The 27,562-nt window shown below is 34.8% G+C and overlaps 1 protein-coding gene across 1 annotated transcript in view; it reads left to right on the forward strand.

Moving 5' to 3' along the window:
- The window catches only part of LOC134528643 (lachesin-like), a 103,961-nt gene that overhangs the window by 55,057 nt on the left and 21,342 nt on the right, over positions 1-27,562 (forward strand). Inside the window, exon 4 of the mRNA XM_063362440.1 lies at positions 5,425-5,595. Within this exon, the coding sequence (XP_063218510.1) occupies positions 5,425-5,595 (171 nt within the window). The remainder of the gene's footprint in view (positions 1-5,424; positions 5,596-27,562) is intronic.

Genomic DNA, 27,562 nt, shown 5'->3' on the forward strand with positions numbered 1-27,562 from the left:
CGAATAAATCGCACCTTCAAATATTACTTGAGAAAATTATAAATGGTGGTTATATTTTTGCGTGGTGGTGCTGCTATCTCTAGGATTTTTTTTCCCCGTTACAATAATTGTGTCTTTAGTTATAAAATGTCCGTTAGAATGCGTTGAAACGAGTTTATAGCCTCGAGCCGGGCACCACTTATTACAACGGTTGCCTATCTGTTTCCTTACTGGGATTCGGTTTGGAAACGTACTGGAATACGGCCAACGAGTTAAGTTACGATTGCGTCCCAACAAGGCAGGTCTTATTCGTTACCTCACCCGCACGTCTTATCACAGTGTCCTTCTCCCAAGCGGAAACAACAATCAGCAACTTTACAATCCGTTGGCCCACATCAAATCAGTTTATTGAAGTAAATAAAATTGAAATTAATCGCAAGTTCACATGCATGTGTAGTTAGTAAAGTGTGTCTGACGTTTATGTTATAAACACGAGAAGTGAAATGTAGCGATTTTTTTTTAATGTTCTGACGTCGTGAAAACAAAAATTACCTTAATACTGTGTTACTCATTTTGTAAGATTAAATATTGTCATTTGGAGCATGGTCACGAGGTAAAGGTTTTGCTATTTTAAGTTGATACGTTTTAGGTAGCTATGCTTGAAAATATTTACTTTATTGAGAAGAAAGTACGCTACTTGTCAGTTACACGGGAATCAATTGTTTACAGTTAGACTCAACCGCAAAGTTTATAACTCGGGATTTATAAAATTGTGAGTGTTTAATTGATTACTTAGTGCCATAATACCACGCAATTATCTCGTATTGCCATTTCCTCCCACAAAAAAATAATTAATTCACATATTTTATTTACATTTTAATTTTCTGCCACTGCGTGACTCGCGTTTGAACATATTTTTAAAAAAAAATTTTGTTTGTTGACGTTTAACCAGCCAATCACAATCAAGCATTCAAGATGTGTCCTTCCAAAGAGTTTGGAAACGTTTTTAGTTTCAGTGAGAAATAACCCTGAATACACGTAACTAGTTGCCGAGTTTAACATATTCCAATGAATTGGTTCAAAATGCCACCTAACCTTGACCGTGAATTGAAATTGTTCATACGTAACTTGCCGCATGAATTTTATATTACGTTTTGTGGCTTTGCGCCACATAGGATCTATACTAGGTCCAATTATAGTTCACTTTTTGTGGCTAGGGTAATCAATTATTTATTTCCTCCCTGCCTGTATAATGGTAGAGCCTGTTTATTATTTAAAGAATTTAACTTCATAAGAAATATGTATTGGAGAGCTTTTATTAGTGCCCAACATAACAATAACTGGAAAACTGAGATTATTTAGAAAAAGAATTAATAATTTCTTTTGATGAGTATCTAATCCTTTAACAAATTTTTGTAAAAACTTTTGATTCTATCCAGGGTTTGAAACAACAAACATTTCATTATGTACACGTGAGTAGCATGGAAAAATCATTAATTAAATACTACCTTACCAAGCATTATGTAGGCATTATCAAACACATTAAAAGGAAAACCTGGTGGGAACTATGGAGATCGAGATTATCGTTTACTAGCTTCAAACCCGCGGCTTTGCTCGCGAAAATTCAGGGTATTGCTAAAATCTTACCATTGAAAGAAAAAATATGTGATTAATTCCAAACATTATTTACAAAATAAATACACACAATAAATTTTCAGGTCCATAATATATTTATTTCATAAAAAAAAACCGTTTTAAGAATGATATTTTGCGTACGCCTTTTTAATTTTTAGTAAAGATTAAGTATATGATTTTAAATCTTCTGTTATAGAGTGATCGAGGATATATTTTACCTTGATAAAAAGCTTACCTACTTTTCATTTCATAAGGTAGACGTCTTAAAAAATTGTTAAACACGCAACTCTTTCATTTTAACTACGGTTATGCCATTGTTTACACGTAGATTTTGCATGTTTAGAAATCATACCACATATCTTAAATAATGCTCAATTAGCTTAAGAGATACTACTTTTATAATAAAAACAATTTACCGCCTTTTCACCCCTATTTGCGTTCGAATATAGAAAAAGTTCAAAGATTAGAACATGATATAATTTATAATTTGGTACATTATTCTTTCTCAGTTTCTTACTTTCATTTTAATTTCCTTGGATATATGATTTATTAGCTGCAGTACCCGGTATTGCCCGGGCTGAACACATGTTGAATGTGACTTTTTTCGAAATCAGATATAGGCAGTATTCGTCTTCTTAATTTGAATGTCAAATGTGCAAAATAATTTCTATCACTAGCAGAATCTGAAAGACGTTGTTCTGCCAGTGTATAGTTATTGACCTATATATATCTAAAAATGGATGGCCTGTGTGTAACCTAAAGCACTATAGAAAAAAGTGTAAAAATTTAAGAATACTGATATTGAAAAGATTTCATTATCTTGCTATTGCTTTTGAATGCGTTGCAATGCCTCATTCAATTTTGTTTTGTAATTTGTTTGAAGTAGGTACACATATACAAAGTATCTCTCTATCTCTCTAAAAATATATATAGAACTCTCTTTATCATTATCTACGTCCTCTCTATCTCTACATATATACATCTATATCTCCCACTAATTTTTACTGAATATCTTTCCTTCAGTTTATTAGTTTTAGAGATATAATTAATTATACTAAAACCATATTTACCCCCTTTTCACCCCCTTAGAGGTAAAATTATGTAATTATGTAAAGCCTGGTTTTTAAGTTAGCTAAAGACCTTTCTAAAATAACAAGGTCGTCAAAATCTGTTAAGTAGTTTTGGATTAATGCTCAAACAAAAAGACAAACAGCCATAAATTTAAAAATAAACTATATTATTGAGTTCTCAGTAATGTAAATAGACATTTCCAATAGTTTTTTTTATTATTTCATCCAATGTTCAGATTTTTTCTCGGATAGTTTTAAAATTAGTATAGACTCATGGAAACAGAAAGAATAATTTTATTAATTAAAGGCCTAAAAACAGTTTGAGAGACTAATAGCTGTTCATTCCAACATACTTTTTTCGTTTCGCTACTGTAAGTTTTAACACAATTTGTACCGTTTTTGAAAGTATTTAGATTGCCTGGCGTGCCTCAATAAATTGTCACATTTTTAAAATGAAGTCCAGACAAATCTCAAAGGTTAATAAAGTATGTTCTGTGATGTTCCAACACTAATATGTATATGATGAATTAGAAAACTTTTGATATAAATAGACTAAAAATCCTGTTTGGACCCATAACCCAGCCCTGCACGGATTATTTCTAACTACAGTTGATTAAAACTACACTTATGTGGTAAAAATTGTAATACGATCAATGAGTATGTTTGATATAATATAAAAAAGGGTTATCACTCACATTAGATTTGCAAGCGTATGCAGAGGGTTAAATATGCGTACCCTTATTTACTTAGTTCATTCACATTTTAAATACCCTTCGTTTTTTGTGAACCAAAATTGGCATTTCAGCAGTCTGTTTATGGAATGTTTTTTGCTAGTTGTCTTTATAAAATAGTAAAGTAGTAATTCATTCTGAGAAACAACAAAAAATAATTTGTTATTAGCAAATACAATTAATGTGCCATGATATACATATATAACTTTCCCCATAAATAAACGTAATTGTTTTGAGAGTTGTTTCCCCTGTATTATTCGTAGTTTCCTTAGGTGCTTTAAGGGGCGCGTAATGTCCGGAATGTAATTTCTGATGGCGATGATTTAGGTGGGAAATACGGAAGGCTGGGGTATGGTCAATTGAAAGAGTTGTTGCGTGAGAATATTTAAAAAAAAGTTCAGGGAAGCGAATTTTCTAAATGAAGTGACTATATCTAAGAGAATGACGGAAAAAAATATTGCAGAACCCCTTAGGGCTTGTATTTCGCAATATGGTAAAATTGTTGTTGGTGGATATTGTTCCGTTCACAACTGATGCCAAGTATTAAACGAAAAATAGGTGCGTGTACTTATGTACGCGCGTTAGAAGTTATACTCACTTATTGGCGTGTTAAAATCATACGTTAACATTGCGTGCAAATAATTAATCTATATTAAATTATAAAATGAATAGAGTGATATTATAAAAACGATTGGTAAAGTATAAAATCAATTAAATTTAAAAAATGAATACGCAATGTTCAATATTAATATGAATACTACTATAAAATAAATTATTTAGTTTAGTAAAATAATCGAAACAAATTTTAAATTATAATTAAAATCAATAAACATGATATGTACTTATTAAATTTATTATTTTTATTAATTATTAAATAATTATATTATAATACATAATTTATAAAGCAAATCAATTAGAAATATGGTAACATAGCCTTTTATCAATAATAAAATTTGAAAACACAATTTGCAAAAGTTTATAAACACACTTTCTATCACTGATATGCACATTAAATAAATGTTTTAAATGACATGGACCAGTATCTAATATCAGTCACTTTAGTTTAACATCTATAATTTTTATAAGTATTTAACCTCTTTTTGTATGTAGCCGTTCTTTTTTCATCCTGTGAAAATTTTGTTGCAAGGTGCGCGCGCATAGTAAAAATTCACTCACGTTAATTTATTCATAATGCTCCTAAAGAAGTATAACTTCAAAAATTAGTTATTGATAGAGCTTTGGTTACAAGCGCACTTCTTTTTTTTGAAGTTTTTACATTCACGGATACGAGAAAATTGCTCAATAAGAGCACCATCTTGCAACTTAAATGTTCCAAAAATTTTCGCGGTGGCAAGTGACAATGTAGATGAACTGTTTTCAGACCAAACTGCTGAAAATGTTTCGGCGCAAACAATACAAATTATATATTTTTTTGACTTGACGACGTCTAATAAATCGATGAAAGCCGGCTGCACGCACGAAAAAGTGTCCCGTTACGCACATTGTCCCGTTACTCTGTGTCCCGTTATGCTCATTGTACGCTTGCGCCGCATCTATCTCTCTTACACTCCATTGAAACAACCATCGATTTGACTTTTTCCAGGCACATTAAACTTGAAACACTCCCATTCGTTTCCTACTTTTACTATCATCGTCCTATCCTTAAACGAATAACACAGATTGGAAGAAGTTAAATAGCAAACATGTATGAACGTTATAGTTAAAATAATCTCTTCGTTAAAGTAATAAACATGTTTGAATTAATGAGTGCAAATAAAAGCAAATTTATCATTTAAATTGTAGATTTCATTTCACTTCTTCTTTGTATCCATACAAAATAGTTATAATTCAATAAAAAATATTCAATTTTATTCATAAAAGTATGCAATCATTTCGTCAATGTTTTTTTATGACGTCACGTTAAACTATCGTCCGTAAACCGACTTTACAGACAACCAATTTTTTTGTAAATAAATAATGGTGTCAATGACGTGTTGTTGTGGGCTCAGTTCCCCCGGACATCCTGTACGAGGAGACGAGTGCAGATCTGTCGGTGCAAGAAGGGGACAACGCCACCTTGGTGTGCAGGGCCAACGGCAACCCCCCGCCCAGGATCACGTGGCGGAGGGAAGACGGTCAGCACATCATCATGAGGAGGGGCCTGCGCGAGCTGACAGCAGGTGAGCTGTGACGTGCGTTCTGCCAGGAGACACAGAGAGGGGCGGTGGATGCGGCCTTAAGGGGCCTCCCTAGTAAAAATGTTTAGCGCGGTGGGCCACTGGCCACGTGCTACGGCCAGTGGTTGGGCGGGGCGATATACCTGAGCCTGTCGCCTGCGCCGCGGTGGAGGGGGGAGAGGGCGTTTCAGCGAGGGGGGCGGAATAATGGGAGGGTTGTCATTGTGTGGAGTCAATTTGCTACTTATACCTGCGTTATCTGCGAACAAGATCGTGGCAAGAAAGGTGACTGTTTTTCCCTTTTGCTACATTCAACCAAAAGATAATGTTCTCATATTGCCTTGCTTGCTTCCTGACAGTGTTTATTAACTTGAAACATTAAATTAGTGTTGCGATCCAGTCCATATCCATTAAATACAAACAATCGTCAATTCTGTTTAAAACATTTATTTTTAATTTTTAATTATGTTCTACATAATTAATAGATTTACATACATTACAAAAAATTGTCACCAAAAATTAATGCGTTAGCTTGTTTTTTCAGAAAAAAAATTGTAAAAATTATTATAATTAAAAAAAAATTTACAACATTATACTTTAGAACTGACATTTGTGTGATGAATGGTTTTGCACGAACATTATGCTTTCAGTCATAAAAGTCTTCCGCACCGCGACGAGAAATCACGTCCTACTAATAGATTGAGTAATAAAACTGGGAATAAAATGATGAAAATAATATTAAATATTTTTACTCTTAGACACAAATCAACTTTTGAAATCGCAATAACGACAAACAAATTTTTAACTTACTTCCTGAAGAAAAAGTGCATGTCAAACTCACTTTAAAATTCTGTAGAGAAAAAAATGTCAGGAACAAACAAGTGATCCCACCAACGACACATCGTCAACTTTGTATTCTAGGGTTCACGTCGTATTTAGGTACACTAAATATTACAGCATATTATTATTTTCTGGCACTTATTACATGTTTAGCATTTTATTTTTTTAAATATTTTTTAATGACTTTAACGTTGCATAATATGATGAATAAATATACACGAATGAACTGGAATCCCGTTCCGAGTTACATACAGACTGTTTACGAGCAGTGTAAATTTCTTAGCTGTTGCAACAGCGGCCTACAGGTGGATTCAGACTGCAGGCTTAGTCAGTCATGCTGAATCCACCTGAGTTCAGATTTTATCGAAGACAAGTGCGGGTGGTATGTAAGAACTCAGTGTGCACTGACTGTTGTGCTCAAGGTTTCAGTGAAATGTATAGCTGGAATCACGGGCGAAAATCTGTAGGATTCCCATGAGGCCCGCGCGATAACGTGAAGATTTTGCAAATCCAAGCGGGCCCCCTCCGATGGGCTTTTTTTATTTCAGGGAGGTTCGGGCCACCCTGAGATTTTCCCCTCCTCCCGGAATGTACACATGCAGCTGGAATTAATTTTTAGCCAAGTACGTCATTTGGTGCTGTATTTAGGCTGTCAAAGAAGATACGAAATATGGCTGCTTTGATAATTGACGATAACTAATTTTTATTGTGAGATAGTACCCATCTACAACGAAATCCCTAAATATATCACCACTACTGTTGGGGATTTTCTATACAAACTATCAAAATAATTTTGGATTCGTCAATGTCACTAGCTGTTATTGTATCATACGAAAACATATTTGTTTTGTGTATTAATTTACGGTATTCATCTCTGTCAAAAAAAAACCTTTTCGATAATAAAGTGTAAGCAAGGTAGAATATAAGGCTAATTTTAAAATAAAAATTGAATAAAGTATTTTTTGCTTGCAGTAGTTCAAATTTTTTAATTAATTTAGTTGTTTGTTAAAAAAACCTTCTAAAATCAAAGAAACTACCTACTTCCTAAATAGATAAATAGTGCTTTAAGAGTTCACACGCTTTTATAAATATTTAAACGCCAACATTTCAAATGTAGGTTTCACATAATGATAAAATCTTATCTATTTTCATGGTTACGCCTAATGGAAATAATACACAACAATACGTCAGATATGTTTTTTATGCTTTTAATAACTACTCTACACATGAGCAAATTTCAATATACATAAAACTAAGGAACTCTGCATTACATTTTAAATCTGTGTACGACACTAACAGAAATTGAAGCATAAAATAACATTTTTATTTTTTAATTAATAAGTATTTCATCAACGTGAGCTATGCTTTCATCTCAATGAAGCCACGCTACATTGAGGAAGTGCACGTGTATTCAGTCATAACAACAGACCCTGCGGATCACCGAGTAAAATAATGAATGGAATTCATAGCATTACCAGGGTTTTAAGACATATTTTCGCTTCTACTCAATCGAAACATCTCACTTGGCATGTATAATGATATGGTTTCAGTAAACATAAGACATATTCGCCCCATGTACAGTAGAGGAAACTAAAATGTTTGGAACACTGTAAACTAATTGTATTGTCATTTCTGTAGTCGCTCGAAGCGGCAAACTATGTATTATTGTTCAATTAAACGAAATATTAAAACAAACAAACAATAACATTACGTTCAGACAATTCGTTACGTGAAGTGAATGTAATAAAATACACAAGACAGTTTCTTAAAAATACACACACCATTACCAAAACACAATCCCATAAAAATCATATAATATTCCATGTCGATTTAAATTATTATCTATTATTCACCATGATAATTTCTTGCGGGTAGCCAGCAGCAAAGGGACACAATTTTTATTCATTTAATTAACTTTGACCAAACTTGTAAAACCTGGCATGAGCAAAGTAAGCTAATTCACAATTTTATTTTGCGTCACAATATTAAACATCAACTAGTAATGAATTAAGAGTTTGCTTCGCTTGGTAGAACATCGAATATAGTCATCTCCAGGTATTAAACTGAATTTTGAAAGAGGGACTCAAGTTTCTGAACAAGTTGTTGACTTTCCTGATGATCCATCGACAGTTCGTAAACGGTCTCATCGTCGGGATGTCGAGCTTGGGACCTTTTTCCTCACCATAGACCCGTGGTCTGTTCTACCATTCGCACAGCTATCCCAACCTATACAAATAGCCGAGTGCTACTTCTCCCGTTGCTTCTATCATGGAGCTCGCCCGCAGTCGTACTTCCCTATCCAGCCTGCGTAATACACGCGTCCTACCTGCTAGCCGCCAAGAACGCGTCCATTTGTGAAAAAGCCTCACCCGCTAACAAATACTAACTCATTAATTATAATATGCAAAACATAAAAACATTACATATGCGATAAAACTAAATTTGCTGCTGTCATAAGCCGAAGAAAAAGAATCAAGTTGAAATACCTATAACATAGACAGATAAATCTAAAATAGAGTTATCGATAGTAATGTTTTAATAAACAGAATAATGTATGTCATATTACACTTAATACGTGTTCTTACTAACAACCGAATTTTAAAATAATATAAATTACTTTTTTTTTTTTTTTCAACCATAACCGCATAGACGAAACAATAATTTTGATAAAAAATTTTGTATAACTATACGACATGACTAAAAGTACATTGTACGTAATAAGTACTTGCTTATAGGAATTAATGCAGCAGAATATACGAATAGATTCAAATGCATAGAATTTAATATATTGTGGAATTTATTTGGCAATATGCATGTACAAAAGATTGAATTTGAAATGAATTAACTGTTTTTAACTACAAATATAATTTTATCATTTCTCACTTTCATTCAAACTTCAGAGTGTCATTTTCAACAACAAAATAGCCACAACTTCACTTAAAAATATTTTAACTTGATACTTATATTGTATAACTTTTGATGAAATTAAATGTTAAGAGTTTCATTTAAGTTCGAAAGGAAACATAAATATAACGTTCAAAATAAATAACAAACGTTTTGTCTAGTTAGGAGTTCCGCGTCATGCAAATAAAGGAAAGTTAAACTTTTCAGTATACGGCTGCAATAATTATAGAGGAAAATACTATTTATTCATTACTTTTAATTCCCGTTTGAAGAAGAATAAATCGAAAAGTGCTATACCGAAAGTATAAAGTTGAAGTTCAATATTGCTTGTCAAGTAAGTTCAAGATCAAAATAAAAAAGAAGAAAATTTGTTTTCTTGAATCTACTTTTTTCAGAAAAGTATACATACATAATATATATTTTTTAAACTAAAATAAACATTTTTAATTCTTGAGTATAAATTTACTGAAATATTTTTTTATTTAATTAATTTTTTCATGCGAAGAAATATTTAATTGTTAAAATCACGAGAACATAATTTATTACGTTTATGTATTCTAAAAGCTTATGTTAAAGATCGACTATATGCTTTTCAATTTGCCCAAGAATTTTACTGCAATAGGAGAGCATTGCAAAAACACAATTTAACTAATAGGTATTATCACAATAAGTTATGTTCATAAACTATATTAAAGGGAAACAAATATTTATCATTTAATGATATGCAACTTTTTCCTTTGAGGTAAAAATTGAGGTTTATTTAATGTAATAAGTAAATCCTCTCATAAAATTTACTGAAACTAATATTCTTCATTGTCCGTCATATTATGATTCCAAACAGTTTAAATCAACTGAAAAATGAAATAAAATAGTAAGGTTAACCATGAGGTGTGGAAGAAATTAGAGATTGCTTTGTAAAAAGTGTTAAAAATTTCTCATGAAATATTGTAATTAGTATGTTCGTACATCATGTAATAAAAAATTCAATACATGAAATTCAACACATAGGAATTTTGTATTGCAAGTTATTAAACATACCTATATTTTAGAAACACATGTGCGTATCTAAGTCGAATTATTATGTAATACATGATGAACAATAACATTACCAACACAACTTCCCTTCCAAATAACTTTCACCCAAAGATAAGGCCGCGGACAAATTATACACACTGGTCGCAAGAGGAGATGAAATAAGTCTTATAAGAAAGCCGGCCGGAGTAATTCTTTTCAAGCCAAAGCTGAAAGTAATGGATGTTGTTTGTCTAAAGCAGGCAGTGAAATGACATACAAGTTTACAGAATAGCCATATAAGATCTTTGACGCTTCTTATCCCGTCAGTGGACTGTACGCGAAGAACCAACTGCATCATGGCCCGCCGCCAGTTATATACTTACGTATGAATACATTTGTAAACGATGGTTTGTATACTTATGTATGTTGCCGACATCGATAAGTATTCTTTGGCAGCTCGATGTGGATTCATTCGAACACGTTTGCGCTAAACACGACATATTTTTACATAAGAGTGACATCGCGCACTGAAAAAAGTTGCAGGTCTGTAACGCAACAGTGATGCAAATATTACATAGTTCGAACATTTTCTGGAGCACGACATTCACTTTGGGTAATGATAAGCTACTTGATAGGTACACTTTACCCGCTTTAAAAGTGATAACTTAAAAAAAAAGTGTACATGGAAGCAGACTCAGCCATATGTTTATTGCTGTTGTGTTTGTCATAAACCTACTAAGTTCAATACGGCCTGTAAGTAGAACTCATGTTTTTTTACGACTTGTGTACAAGCTGTGGTTGTAAAGGGAATTTATATTCTTAGTTAACTAACGTCTATCATAACATATTTGGAATAAGGCTACCTTAATTTATTTTCTAGAATGAAAATATCTGGAAATAAAAATAAAGGAAAAAAGCATGAAAGATTACGGATTTTTTTTTTCAACAACAAATAATTAATGGTTTAACTGCTTTGTGTACTATATAAAAACATAATAAGCTTTCAAAATTTTATATATTTTTTTGATTATCCGTTATAGTTATGTTTTGTTTTAACTCATAAATATTTAAGTTGATTGCCAACGTCACGAGTGTACAATAATTTATGTCACACTGCTCCGGGTTGCAGGTAAAGTAACAGGCGTGAAATTTGATTAGAAACGCGTTCTATTTATTCAGGCCCTTTAATTGGGCGTGACGAAACATGTGCCAAACATGTAACAATTATAAGTAGGTGAAGTATTAAACAAAAAGAACTTGAATGCAAAATAATGCATCTAAAAAAAATAATTTGCAAGGTTCTTTCGTGGATGTTGTAATGTATGGGCAATATTTACTTAATTTTGGTTTTTGGATAAATTAATTGTGGTTTGTAAAATTGTAATAATTTTGTATAATTGCTGTAAAAAATTTATTTCCTGTCCTTATTAATTAATCGAGCTGTAGAAATAAGTTTATCTGAAAATTTACGTCATCTTCATTAAACATTGCCACTATTTATACTTTTTAACTTCCAAATGGTTTTTGAATTTTGTAATTAATAACGTACCATCCATAATTACATATGTGAGCGATCGGTCACTGACCTCATCTTCAATACTCCTCGTGACTCCTGCGCCAGGAGGAACATATATATACTTCTGACTAGCTTATTTAATATAGATCTTCCCTAGTTTTTATTTTTTATTTATCATTCCATGAACATTTTTAAAACAGAGAAGACCATCAGATATCTATCTAACCAAAAAGCATAGAAAAATAACATTTAGTTTTCAAAATATGATTTTTCTTTTATTTTAAGATACATTTCATATAAACCTACATTTTTAAGTATCAAAACTTTTGTAAATAGTTAACCATTTGGTTAATACCAGTATAAATTTTTCTTCAGCGTTGTAAGATGTGTAAAATCATTTTGGAAAACTAAAATAATTTTAAAAAATATTGGGTAGTATAATAATTGTTTTTTGAATATTTATTAAAAATAGAAGGAAAACACTGAAGTGTATGTTCATGTTATAAGTTAAATAAAAATTTTGTCGAATTAGCTAGCGAGACTGTAAAGTCACCAATAAATAGTTTGTACGACAAATTTCAACGTGTTGATTGATCAGTTTCAATACTTTATTTCGTAATACATGATCTAGTATTGTAAACTTTAGGATATTAGTAGTTAAAAAAAAAGCGATGTTTTAGAGATACACGAATATACACACAGAGTAAGTCGAGCACATGGTACTGTGGCGAGGCACACTAAAAGCAATTCTGAGAATTTCTTTCGGTCACGGGATTATCTTTTGTTGCCGGTTGTGGGTTGTCTCCCTCTCACGCACGCACGCACACACAGGTAGCCTGACTCCCCTCCGGGCCCTGGTTCCCTCATCCCGCTACCTGAGCCGTGCGTGGGCTGCGAGCTGGCTTCGCCGAGCGGCAGCACGAGACGGTGGAAAACTTTCAGGATTTGCAGAAATTGTGGAAAAGATATCTCGGAATTCAAAGCGATGACTATATGTTTTAAATACATGAATTTATTCAGAAAAAAATTATCTTTTTTTCTAGACTTGTACTTTTTTTCTGTCATTCTCCTAAGCAGTATAAAATGGCCCCAAAGTTGGACAAGTTGGTGATTTTTTATTTCATATTTTGATAGAAAAAAACATAAATGTAAAAGTATACAGACAATTCGTGTAGTATCTTCTCGTGGGTGAAAAATTTTCAGATTCGTAGTGTCGATCAATAAAGTCCCATCATTATTTAAAAAACATAGTGTTCCGCTAACTTCCGAAGCTACTAGGGAGGCCCCTTAAGGGAAACCCCAAAGATGTCCATCAAGTTCTGTCCCTGCCCTAAAACACCCGAATATTCACCTTTGGCCAACCTCGGGATTTGTTTTATTTTTTTTTGCGCAGGAAAAAATGAATTCAAATATTAAAAGTGGTCGGTTAGGTTATCTACTTAAAACACTATGGACGATTAGTTATGTTTGTAAAGCTACAATAAAATAAACAGAGAAATATAAATATATATAAATAAACCCGAGGTAGGCCGAAGGTGAATATTCGGGCAGGGACAGAACTTGATGTACATCTTAGGCTTCCCGGCCTTAAGCCAGTCTTTGTAGCTGCAAAATCGTCTCCATCTCTCTTACTCGTTGCAGCCTGACTCGAATATTACAATTCCCAAAAACAGGCACGCAGAAAAACATTTCCTGTACTTTTTACAAAAAACATTCCTTTGGAAATCAGTTGCCAAAAAAATTTTTTTGTAAAGATATTGTAACTTTGTTCAACACATTCCTACATGAAACACGTTTTTAGAGATAATACTGAATATAGCTCACGAAAATTAGCTCAAAGTTTTATATTATAATTGAATTGTTTCATTCAAGCATAATTTTTTAACCATTGAAAATATAATATTTTCTGATTTGACTTTATTTTCTTTTCATTATGCTTATTATGTGCGCACTTAATATGTACTGTAAAGCGGTTTAAGAAAACGGTTTACAAACGGTACTGGGACAACACAAAGAATAAATACCTGGGAAAGAATATGTATCCTGAATTACTATCACTCTTTTTAGTCATGCAAATTTACGAATTTGTAAATATCTGTAATTTCACGTGAATATTTCTGTTCCATCAACAAAAAAAATTCGAATGTATTTTGAACGATCTATGTATCCTTTTGCGACTCTTGTTCTGTCGACAGAGCTTGTAAACTACTCGTTGTAGGATTTAGTGTTCGTAAAAATGTCAATGACAGTAGGGAAACAGATACTATAGGTAAATTCTTAAAATGATTCATGCTATGGGTAATTTTGATATAATGCAGTTTTTTGGATGACGGGAACATATGTCAGTTCCCGAAACGTCGCAACTGTTGTCAATGAAAATCATGTGTTCGTCAGTGCTATTGTCGTTGTGTGGTCAGTAGGTGTATTTGGTAGGTCCTGGGACACCGGCTCACGGCTGGGGAGCCGGGGAGCCACGGCGGCCATCTTGGATTACGTCACTTCCGGCGGCCATCTTGGATTACGTCACTTCCGGCGGCCATCTTGGATAACGTCACTTCCGGCGGCCATCTTGGATTACGTCACTTCCGGCGGCCATCTTGGATTACGTCACTTCCGGCGGCCATCTTGGATTACGTCACTTCCAGCCGCCATCTTGGATAACATAACTTCCGGCGGCCATCTTGGATTTGACTTTAACCTTTGACCCCGACAACCATTTTGTTTTCTAGAACATTCCACCTTATTATGACGTCATGTCCGCCATCTTGAAAATCCTTATTTATTATCCGATTTTAATTAAAAAAAAATAAAAATTAATAATTTAATTTTAATTAAATGTTACAATTATCTAGCACCACACTCCTATACATTACGTTTACATCATCGAGCGCCCCACTCTTCTACATTACGATAACATCATCGAACACCCCACTCATCCCTGTCGCAATTTTTCGTAACACCACCATCTTTAAAATAAATTTATTATAATAACAATAATCTAAACCATTATCGTCTGCTGGGGGCAGCCATCCTGGATTCCGCCATATTGATTTCATCCGATGATGTCATCACCATCCTAAAGCACCTTAGTGTATGTAAGGTCGAGTTTCAATTCTCTACCAATGTTGTCATGATCCTTATAGACCATAAAATCCACAGTCATTTCGTTGTTGTAACCACCATTTTTTCTTAAAGTCCTACCATTTATAGGTTTAAACTAAAATATATGTTATCAATACTATCGTTGTGGATGTGATAGTTAAAGAAATGATAATTTTAAAAAAACCTTTATTACTCCATCTTAGCGGACCAGAAATTTTCAGAGTCCTAACCCACAAGTAGATAAGTATCTCTTCTAAGTAGGAACATGTTTGCGTACACGTGTTTAAAGAGCTGCACGGAAGCAAATATTTTAAATGTTTGGGTATACATCCATCCCCCTCCCCTAAAATTTTTAATGACAGAAAAACCACAAGCAGCTTTAATCGTTCACGAGAATATTATGCTACAAACAAAAATACCGAATCAAATTTGTACAGTATTAGATGTTCCCCTATCTTCACGAGAGAGACCACATCCGACACATAACATTTTACGTTTCAACTTAATGTCTGATCGCTATAGTGTACATGATGCAGTTACAACACTCACCTCAGCCATTACCTACTGTCGCTACGAGCAAAGCCATTACCTACTGCCACTACGAGATGCACTTCATATCAAATGAAAATAGTATTTTTTTAAGTCGTGGCAAGAAGTCGAAGTAAATAAAATATAAAAAAAATATTTAACATATTTAATAAAAAAAACACACAATCCTTCGCACCATCTTCTCCCCCTTGTTAACAGAAGGCGTTACCGACCCTCTTCACAACGCCCCGCTCCGCAGTACTTTCCATGCTAGCATCAAATACTTTGCCCACACAACTATACAAGCACCACACAGCTCCAAAGTCGATAATTGAGGAATAAGCGCCTAATATTCCCCCTTCACAGCAGCAATATCCTCCACAGTCAGAGTGGAGGTGTTCACAGGTACATCTGAGATGTCTTCCCTGGACTCTTCGTCTTCATCGCAAGAACTTCTTCCTGGCCGCTAGCCTCCTGACAGCACGCATAGAACATATCCTCAACAATCTTATCATAGGTGGCCCGACACATCTTACTAGCTCTGTTGATAACTACGAATGATACATCCTAAGGCTGCAATTGTTCAACTGTCCCCACCCCTCTACCCTTTCTATTGCAGTCCTGTTCGTGCGTGCCAAGCACACACGTCACTGACGCACGGCCTTTGACGTCAGCAGACCTACCCCCTCCCCCTTCACCCTGAACCATCCACACCCCAAATAGCTGCGTCATTTAGACCTGTCGCCACGCGTCCCCAGCCTCCTAATACCATTTTAAGCACCTTCGACGAACATCCCGACCTCTGGTAACTAGTGAAAAGTTTCAAACAGCACATGAATAAATACATTTTTTATTTATTTTAGACTTGCATTTATTAATATAAAAATTTACAACATTTCAAAACATTATAATTTATATGGCATCAGTAGATTTTATCCAACTGATTATCACATTTATCGAATCCTAGCCACTTCACAAACAAGGCATCATCTTTCTAATCTATCAATTTTTCTACTTAATAATCGCTTGGGTACTTGGTAGGCTGAATTTGTTCCCCATAGAATCCGCCACGTATCACCAAACCTCGTAAATCTTCCAAGTAGTAACATATCGGATGGTAATTATGTGTTTTAACAACACGGAATATTTATGTTAACCATTTATAAATACATACAAAATATTCAATTTTAGCTCTACGTTTTATTACGCCTAGTTTATTTGCATCAAAATAAACTGTTTCCAGGAGTGAGTTATCTTTTACATTAACAGGCACCATGCCAGTTTTTCTGTATTTTCTGTAACATGTAAATCCACATAATATAACTCCCTTTTGCTGCGAACTCCCTTCACATGACTTCCTTTAGAGCAGGAATAAATCATTCATCCACCCATCCTTTATATCGGTGAAAATATGGTTTAATTATTTATTTCGAACAAGGCTACAATACTTCTTGGCTACAAAGCTACAAGCTACAAGGTTCCAATCGGCTACGTGTCTACAATACTACCAGGCTACAAGACCACGAGGCTACAAGAATACATCAAACACATAGAAAAAATCTGGGTATAAAAATACCAACTCAGCAAATTTAAAGCTTACTGTAGAGCCGAAACAGCCCTGAAATATGTATTTTATGCTTCCTACAAGACCAAGGGGTTTTGAACCATTAAATATTCAGCCCTGGCTACAGACTTGACAACAAACATTCAATGAAACGGACACACATTTGGGTAAAACAGTGAACTCAGTAGGATACGATATCTAGGATACATTAGCTAAAATACTAAAGGAAACGATAGAATCCAGCTCAAGCCGGCTACAATGCCTCCATCCACATTTGGCTCCAAATGATTTCAGTTACAATGTAGCACGTAGCCGCCACAATTGCCAGAAATACGTTATTATGACTCTCCATTTTGTTAGTCATTTATTACGAATTTTACATCTTTAAGTTAAAAGTTGTGCTACGAGAACCCAACCTCAGCTAGAAATTAGATTACAATAAATAAAACAAACTTTTTTATCCAAAGTATAATTTGGTTTTTCACTTTTATACACATGCAGACAAAACAAGTTGTTATTGTATGTAGCATACATTTCTTATTTCACGAAGTATAGAGCATAATTGTTTGGTATTGGGTAAATTTTCTTCATTTTTGCGAGACAAGTAGAAGTCTTAACCTATCTACCAATATGTTAGAATATTTCCATGTGACATAATAAATATCTTCGGCTTCTAACATCTTATGTAAATTTTCATTACTAATACTTTTAAGACCTCTAAAGTTCCGTTTTTAATACCAGCCTTAAAGTCATTAAAATTGTAATCGCCCCACCGACCATCATAAGCCTAATCTGAATAATTTAGTTTAATAAGTCGTTTCCATCATTTTGGTCTCAACACTTTATCACAGTATTCGATCTTTTGAGCTTCAAGTTCTTAATCATAGTCTTAGTTCTTGTAAGCTTCAGGTGAATAATCGCAGTCTTCGACATTTTCAGCCTTAGGCTGTTCTAAAGTGCTCTCAATTTCATGGAGGCGACTAGAACTTGGTGTAAAATTTTTTTTAATTACCCATGAAAATGCTACTTTCTTCGTTAACTTTTAATTCCAAATAATTAACAAGACCTGGGATAGTACTATTAGAATCATCATCTTCACATTTCTCGTGATCATTATAGTCGTCTAATATTTCACTTCCTTGCTTTTATAGACACACAATTCTTAACATTAATCAGCCTTGTTTAACCAGACCTCAAGGGGGGAGAGAATCATGTTATAAACGAGTGTTTCTCGGCTGTACTTAGCATATTTAACGAATGAGTAATGGATATTTTTATTCAAGTACCACCTGATTAAAATGCGGAAATTTCTTATTCGGTGTCAGGAATTGACAATACAAACGGATATCTCTCAATATATTCCAAGACCAATACAAAAAAATAAACTCAATAAAATATATATGACTCAAGAAAATCTGGAAGCACATTCCATTAAATTAATTTATTAACTCAGAACCATTCCTCTTAAAGAATACAGACGTGTCTATTACTAATGTGAACACACATTTAAACACTAATACTCCTATTTCAAACACAATTCATCATATTTCAAACACATCTCAGCATATTTCAAAACAATTATCCACACAATTCACAAAAACTGCATATTTCAAGACCAAGAACAGAAGTTTGAAAGATGTTCTTTTCTCTTCTAGAACGACTCATGATGTTACAATCATCTGGTTTTCGTCGATGCTATAGATGTTTATGCAGGCACGAGGATTCTGTTTCTCTAACAGAGGTATCTGGCGAAGTGGATTGGGAAACTCGTTGTTAGTGAAGTTGAACTTCCCCTCCAAGTCATTGTAGCACTGACTAACATGCTCAGATGCTCACCCGCATTTAACTTGACCAGAATTGCACACTAAAACATATGTGCTCATCTAAGTATTTACAGATTGACCACCGCATATTTTTCTTTGATGCAGGTAGGTATTTCGATGTAGGAGCTAGCTCGAAGTGGATCAAGCTTGTTAATGTGTAGTTGTAGTCGCCAGACAAAGACCATCCGGACCCCTTTCATAATTAGTATTCTTCCTCTTTACATATCTTAAATATGTATTCAGTAATGACATCCTCCACTTCACGAACTGCAAAGAGTGGAACATTCGTGGTTTTGAAGGCCTTCTTGTCTTCACACGTACCCATTGGCTTTTCACAATTGCACTCAAGCACGATGTAATACTTGAGTGGACCATCCTCTTCAATTTCCTCTAGAAGTTGGCTTATTAGTTTAACCTTGATAGAGTCCAAGTATGTACATGTGTCCTTGACAGAACTGGTATTATTTTCTACCACACAAGTCTTCAAGTTACCCCAGATTCCCACTTCTGCAATGATGAAGTCGTGGATGTTGGCCAAAACCCGCCTCTGTCACCAGCAATGTTCGGCTGGTGCTTGGCTTAGGTATGACTACAGGCTTAAGCGCGGCCATTCTCTGCTTCTTAGTTGATAGTGGATCAGGACCCTTGCACACTTTGGTATGTGCTTTCAACTTACCAGCCCTGGCGAACACTTTAGCATAGTTCCCACACAAATACATTTTATGGCTAGGTTTGAGACCGCAAGCCGTCTTCTCATGATGTGTGACATGGCTGGAGTTTTCGAAGGTTTTGAAGCAGAAGCTACACCAGGTGACTGAAGTCGTGAGGGCAGCACCAGTACATGTTGTAAGATATTACCACAATTTATCACTGCGAGCAACCATCTTTCCACACAGATGACACTGCTTGAGGTCATGCTGCTGGTTGTCAGCACACTGACGTTCATAACGGTAGCAGATATTAGCTGCCGTATAGGTAGTAGGGAAGAAACGTCATTTCTGCATGGTTGATGTCATCACAACAATCGGTAGTCTGTGCTCAATGCACGGAACACACGAAGGAAGCCCGACGTACGGAGAACTATAACAGAAGTCTTAAGAAAACAATGTAGCTACCCATTACATGAAAATGTTTGCTTAAATAACTTCAAACCTACAAACTACAGCTTCAACAAACCAATCCTTAAGTTAGCAATTCCTTACCCCGAAAAAATCTAAAAATCACTAAAATGTTAAAGTACTGTAACTGACAAGTTACACAGAAGTAGTCAAAAAATATTCAAAGTCCTGGTAAATGGTAACTTTTACAAATTTTTAAGTACAGAGAAGCATTTAGCTGAAAAATATTCAAAGTCCACACAACCCCCTCTCCACACAAAGGTTTAAGTACAGTGAAGCATTACCTGAAAATATTCAAAGCCCTATATAGTTACATTTTCAAACAAAATATTAAGTACACAGCAGAATTTAGCTCGAAAATATTCAAAGTCCACACAACTCCCTCTCCACACAAATGTTTAAGTACAGAGAAGCATTAAACTGAAAAATTTTCAAAAGCCCGCACAGCCACCTTTTCACACAATAGTTTTAAGTACACAGAAGAAGCTAGCAGAAAAAATTTTTCAAAGTTCTGATAGCTAACAAAATTATTTAAAAGATCATATAGATAGCTATCTAAAAAAGGAAATAAAATGAATACACAGCCTCAAATCCACTCATTTACACGAAATTCCAAAATTTAACCCACAAACTACAACTAATCATACTACCCCTCAATATAACAAAGAAGCCCCTTGCTTGAAACCAATCAAACATAAAAATTGTTACAATTTTAGCACAAAACGTAGCTCATGTGCAGGTTTTCATAACTCCTGAGTTCCGGTAGGTATGTGATGTGTGCAGGGGTATGGGGTAAAAACATGTAGCAACCATGCAACAAGTATGATTAACCTCTATAGCTTGGACCAAGTACAACCACTTTTGGCTTTGCCAATTAGAGATGAGGTCGCTAGGTACTTTCGCAATCATGACTCATCTCTCAAAAATGTCTGAGAGCCTGAGCTATCCACAACAGTCTCAAGCAATTCACGGCATCGTGGACCCATGAATCCGTCAACACACAACCATTATCTACACACACAGTTAAACTTCTACATGGCAATACTTGACATGGTAAATGTTATAGTTGTGAAAGGAAATAGTTAGAAACATTGAAATCCAATACTTTTTTTGGATTCAGAACACACACATACATGTGTGAAACTAAGCATGGGACTTGAGCGAAAACACTAGTTGCTCACGAAACATTTTGTGTAAATAACTTCATACCTACAAACCCACATTAAATCCATAATTCATAGTGATAAATTATCAAACCTACCCACAACACCATCAAATTAATCCGCACATTAGCATATTGCAGCTACCCCCACAACTCTTTGAATTCAATCTAACATAAAAATCACTCAAATACCACCAATGTAAAAATTATAAGTCGAAAAATTATGCATGAGTTCAAGTATGGAGGTGATCTCATCCATATCAGTACAGGCTCCTACACAAAAAGAAACAATTAAATGTATCACCCCGGCCACCAAATCATTTAGACCATCCCAAGACACATATAATATCTCTTATGCTGCCATTATTCTGAAAATCACAAGATTCTTTGTTTTTAACACCAGCTACATGGTCATTATCCTCATCATCTTCTCTGATATCATCGACACAGTCATCATCATGATCAACATAATCATCCAGATTACTGTCATATTTCGTAATCTTAGGCGTCGAAGCTTCTTCTTTGTATTGAAACATTCTTTATAAGTGTCCATCAATTCTCCAAGTTCAAAGGCTCCGGAGAAATGGGCTGAAACATATTCTCACTATTCACAATAATGATACTTCCACCATCTTCGGTCTTCCTTAAACCTTCAACATCCGTAATTTAAAGTTCTTTGTCGAGATCAGAAGAGCTACGAACATTCATCCCAAGGAATAACATTCATCAGTGAGCATAACTTTACAAGTCTTAAAATGTCTTTTTAAGCTCTCTTAGAACAAAATACCTGTCACACCGATCAAAACTTAACATTTTATATAGTTAGTTTTTGACATCATTCCTTCTCAGTGTAAAACCCCTGTCACAATAACAACACCAGTGACCTTTTCATGACGTTAATAGCACCGATCCAGAATCCATATTAGTTTCTACGACAAATGTCAGAAGCAACCTGAAAGTTAAACGCAAACACAAAACGTAAATAGAACATTAAAATAAACTATCAGCGAGAGTTAATTCCGTATTTTAAATAATACATGGTTAAGTAGTTCCGCTTGTCACCAACATATTTTGCAACATGCCGATTTAAAGTAACTAATTATTTATTTCTAATGAAGTAAACCTTATACAAAGTACATAATATAAGTTAAGTAAACATAAATGTTACCCACATATGACTACAAATGTAGTAATTCGGCAGCAAATGTAACCAATTTTCTCCATCTGTCTACAAATGTAACCCTGTAGCCTATGTATTCCGATCTTCAACCCACTTCGTTTCAGAGTATGATGGGTGCATTCATACTGTTTATAAAGCTATGTTATTATGTAGCATGCAGGATGTATACTTGGTGTTCTCAAGAGAAGTAAGGATTCGATAGGTCTCAAGGGAAAGAAAATCAAATTTGTGTTATCCTCGTAACAAGCTACCTTTTGCTTATATGTAACAAAATAGTGAATTTTAATCAAGTGTCATCGTTATTTTCATTTGTTTAAACTAACTGAAATTCTCAGCACATAACCAGTCACATGTAGAAATAATCTGACTATGGTGGATTATTACCACAGAATTCGCTGAAAAATGCTATGTGAGAATCAATTTTATTTCTAAATAAGGTCACATTCGCCAGTTCTAAGAGTGAACATTATGGAGGATGTATACTTGGTGTTCGCAAGAGAAGTAAGGATTCGATAGGTATCAAGAGAAAATCATCAAATTCTTGTCAGGTAAAAAAGCATAAGCACACAAAAAAAAAATTCTGACACAGTAAAGTTGAAGCAAACTTAGAAATACATCGAAATTTCACGTGAAAAAATAGGAGCACTCAGAGAAAACCACCAGGGAGAAGATTTAATCCTGCTTAAATAAAGAGTTCTAGCACAAGTCAACTTGTGAACTCTTTGCTTAAGCAACATGAGAGTTCTAGCACAAGTCAACTTGTGAACTCTTTGCTTAAGCAACATGAGAGTTCTGGCACAAGTCATCTTGTGAACTCTTTGTTTAAGCAACATGAGAGTTCTAGCACAAGTCAACTTGTGAACTCTTTGCTTAAGCAACATGAGAGTTCTAGCACAAGTCAACTTGTGAACTCTTTGCTTAAGCAACATGAGAGTTCTGGCACAAGTCAACTTGTGAACTCTTTGCTTAAGCAACATGAGAATTCTGGCACAAGTCAACTTGTGAACTCTTTGCTTAAGCAACATGAGAATTCTGGCACAAGTCATCTTGTGAACTCTTTATTTAAGCAACATGAGAGTTCTGGCACAAGTCATCTTGTGAACTCTTTGCTTAAGCAACATGAGAGTTCTAGCACAAGTCAACTTGTGAACTCTTTGCTTAAGCAACATGAGAGTTCTAGCACAAGTCAGCTTGTGAACTCTGTTTAAGCAGGATTAAATCTTCTCCCTGGTGGTTTTCTCTGAGTGCTCCTATTTTTTCACGTGAAATTTCGATGTATTTCTAAGTTTGCTTCAACTTTACTGTGTCAGAATTTTTTTTTGTGTGCTTATGCTTTTTTACCTGACAAGAATTTGATGATTTTCTCTTGATACCTATCGAATCCTTACTTCTCTTGCGAACACCAAGTATACATCCTCCATAATGTTCACTCTTAGAACTGGCGAATGTGACCTTATTTAGAAATAAAATTGATTCTCACATAGCATTTTTCAGCGAATTCTGTGGTAATAATCCACCATAGTCAGATTATTTCTACATGTGACTGGTTATGTGCTGAGAATTTCAGTTAGTTTAAACAAATGAAAATAACGATGACACTTGATTAAAATTCACTATTTTGTTACATATAAGCAAAAGGTAGCTTGTTACGAGGATAACACAAATTTGATTTTCTTTCCCTTGAGACCTATCGAATCCTTACTTCTCTTGAGAACACCAAGTATACATCCTGCATGCTACATAATAACATAGCTTTATAAACAGTATGAATGCACCCATCATACTCTGAAACGAAGTGGGTTGAAGATCGGAATACATAGGCTACAGGGTTACATTTGTAGACAGATGGAGAAAATTGGTTACATTTGCTGCCGAATTACTACATTTGTAGTCATATGTGGGTAACATTTATGTTTACTTAACTTATATTATGTACTTTGTATAAGGTTTACTTCATTAGAAATAAATAATTAGTTACTTTAAATCGGCATGTTGCAAAATATGTTGGTGACAAGCGGAACTACTTAACCATGTATTATTTAAAATACGGAATTAACTCTCGCTGATAGTTTATTTTAATGTTCTATTTAAGTTTTGTGTTTGCGTTTAACTTTCAGGTTGCTTCTGACATTTGTCGTAGAAACTAATATGGATTCTGGATCGGTGCTATTAACGTCATGAAAAGGTCACTGGTGTTGTTATTGTGACAGGGGTTTTACACTGAGAAGGAATGATGTCAAAAACTAACTATATAAAATGTTAAGTTTTGATCGGTGTGACAGGTATTTTGTTCTAAGAGAGCTTAAAAAGACATTGTAAGACTTGTAAAGTTATGCTCACTGATGAATGTTATTCCTTGGGATGAATGTTCGTAGCTCTTCTGATCTCGACAAAGAACTTTAAATTACGGATGTTGAAGGTTTTAAGGAAGACCGAAGATGGTGGAAGTATCATTATTGTGAATAGTGAGAATATGTTTCAGCCCATTTCTCCGGAGCCTTTGAACTTGGAGAATTGATGGACACTTATAAAGAATGTTTCAATACAAAGAAGAAGCTTCGACGCCTAAGATTACGAAATATGACAGTAATCTGGATGATTATGTTGATCATGATGATGACTGTGTCGATGATATCAGAGAAGATGATGAGGATAATGACCATGTAGCTGGTGTTAAAAACAAAGAATCTTGTGATTTTCAGAATAATGGCAGCATAAGAGATATTATATGTGTCTTGGGATGGTCTAAATGATTTGGTGGCCGGGGTGATACATTTAATTGTTTCTTTTTGTGTAGGAGCCTGTACTGATATGGATGAGATCACCTCCATACTTGAACTCATGCATAATTTTTCGACTTATAATTTTTACATTGGTGGTATTTGAGTGATTTTTATGTTAGATTGAATTCAAAGAGTTGTGGGGGTAGCTGCAATATGCTAATGTGCGGATTAATTTGATGGTGTTGTGGGTTGGTTTGATAATTTATCACTATGAATTATGGATTTAATGTGGGTTTGTAGGTATGAAGTTATTTACACAAAATGTTTCGTGAGCAACTAGTGTTTTCGCTCAAGTCCCATGCTTAGTTTCACACATGTATGTGTGTGTTCTGAATCCAAAAAAAGTATTGGATTTCAATGTTTCTAACTATTTCCTTTCACAACTATAACATTTACCATGTCAAGTATTGCCATGTAGAAGTTTAACTGTGTGTGTAGATAATGGTTGTGTGTTGACGGATTCATGGGTCCACGATGCCGTGAATTGCTTGAGACTGTTGTGGATAGCTCAGGCTCTCAGACATTTTTGAGAGATGAGTCATGATTGCGAAAGTACCTAGCGACCTCATCTCTAATTGGCAAAGCCAAAAAGGGTTGTACTTGGTCCAAGCTATAGAGGTTAATCATACTTGTTGCATGGTTGCTACATGTTTTTACCCCATACCCCTGCACACATCACATACCTACCGGAACTCAGGAGTTATGAAAACCTGCACATGAGCTACGTTTTGTGCTAAAATTGTAACAATTTTTATGTTTGATTGGTTTCAAGCAAGGGGCTTCTTTGTTATATTGAGGGGTAGTATGATTAGTTGTAGTTTGTGGGTTAAATTTTGGAATTTCGTGTAAATGAGTGGATTTGAGGCTGTGTATTCATTTTATTTCCTTTTTTAGATAGCTATCTATATGATCTTTTAAATAATTTTGTTAGCTATCAGAACTTTGAAAATTTTTTTCTGCTAGCTGCTTCTGTGTACTTAAAACTATTGTGTGAAAAGGTGGCTGTGCGGGCTTTTGAAAATTTTTCAGTTTAATGCTTCTCTGTACTTAAACATTTGTGGAGAGGGAGTTGTGTGGACTTTGAATATTTTCGAGCTAAATGCTGCTGTGTACTTAATATTTTGTTTGAAAATGTAACTATATAGGGCTTTGAATATTTTCAGGTAATGCTTCACTGTACTTAAACCTTTGTGTGGAGAGGGGGTTGTGTGGACTTTGAATATTTTTCAGCTAAATGCTTCTCTGTACTTAAAAATTTGTAAAAGTTACCAGTTACCAGGACTTTGAATATTTTTTGACTACTTCTGTGTAACTTGTCAGTTACAGTACTTTAACATTTTAGTGATTTTTAGATTTTTTCGGGGTAAGGAATTGCTAACTTAAGGATTGGTTTGTTGAAGCTGTAGTTTGTAGGTTTGAAGTTATTTAAGCAAACATTTTCATGTAATGGGTAGCTACATTGTTTTCTTAAGACTTCTGTTATAGTTCTCCGTACGTCGGGCTTCCTTCGTGTGTTCCGTGCATTGAGCACAGACTACCGATTGTTGTGATGACATCAACCATGCAGAAATGACGTTTCTTCCCTACTACCTATACGGCAGCTAATATCTGCTACCGTTATGAACGTCAGTGTGCTGACAACCAGCAGCATGACCTCAAGCAGTGTCATCTGTGTGGAAAGATGGTTGCTCGCAGTGATAAATTGTGGTAATATCTTACAACATGTACTGGTGCTGCCCTCACGACTTCAGTCACCTGGTGTAGCTTCTGCTTCAAAACCTTCGAAAACTCCAGCCATGTCACACATCATGAGAAGACGGCTTGCGGTCTCAAACCTAGCCATAAAATGTATTTGTGTGGGAACTATGCTAAAGTGTTCGCCAGGGCTGGTAAGTTGAAAGCACATACCAAAGTGTGCAAGGGTCCTGATCCACTATCAACTAAGAAGCAGAGAATGGCCGCGCTTAAGCCTGTAGTCATACCTAAGCCAAGCACCAGCCGAACATTGCTGGTGACAGAGGCGGGTTTTGGCCAACATCCACGACTTCATCATTGCAGAAGTGGGAATCTGGGGTAACTTGAAGACTTGTGTGGTAGAAAATAATACCAGTTCTGTCAAGGACACATGTACATACTTGGACTCTATCAAGGTTAAACTAATAAGCCAACTTCTAGAGGAAATTGAAGAGGATGGTCCACTCAAGTATTACATCGTGCTTGAGTGCAATTGTGAAAAGCCAATGGGTACGTGTGAAGACAAGAAGGCCTTCAAAACCACGAATGTTCCACTCTTTGCAGTTCGTGAAGTGGAGGATGTCATTACTGAATACATATTTAAGATATGTAAAGAGGAAGAATACTAATTATGAAAGGGGTCCGGATGGTCTTTGTCTGGCGACTACAACTACACATTAACAAGCTTGATCCACTTCGAGC

Source organism: Bacillus rossius, chromosome 1 (genome assembly GCF_032445375.1).
Source record: "Bacillus rossius redtenbacheri isolate Brsri chromosome 1, Brsri_v3, whole genome shotgun sequence".
Classification (NCBI taxonomy): Eukaryota; Metazoa; Arthropoda; class Insecta; order Phasmatodea; family Bacillidae; genus Bacillus; species Bacillus rossius.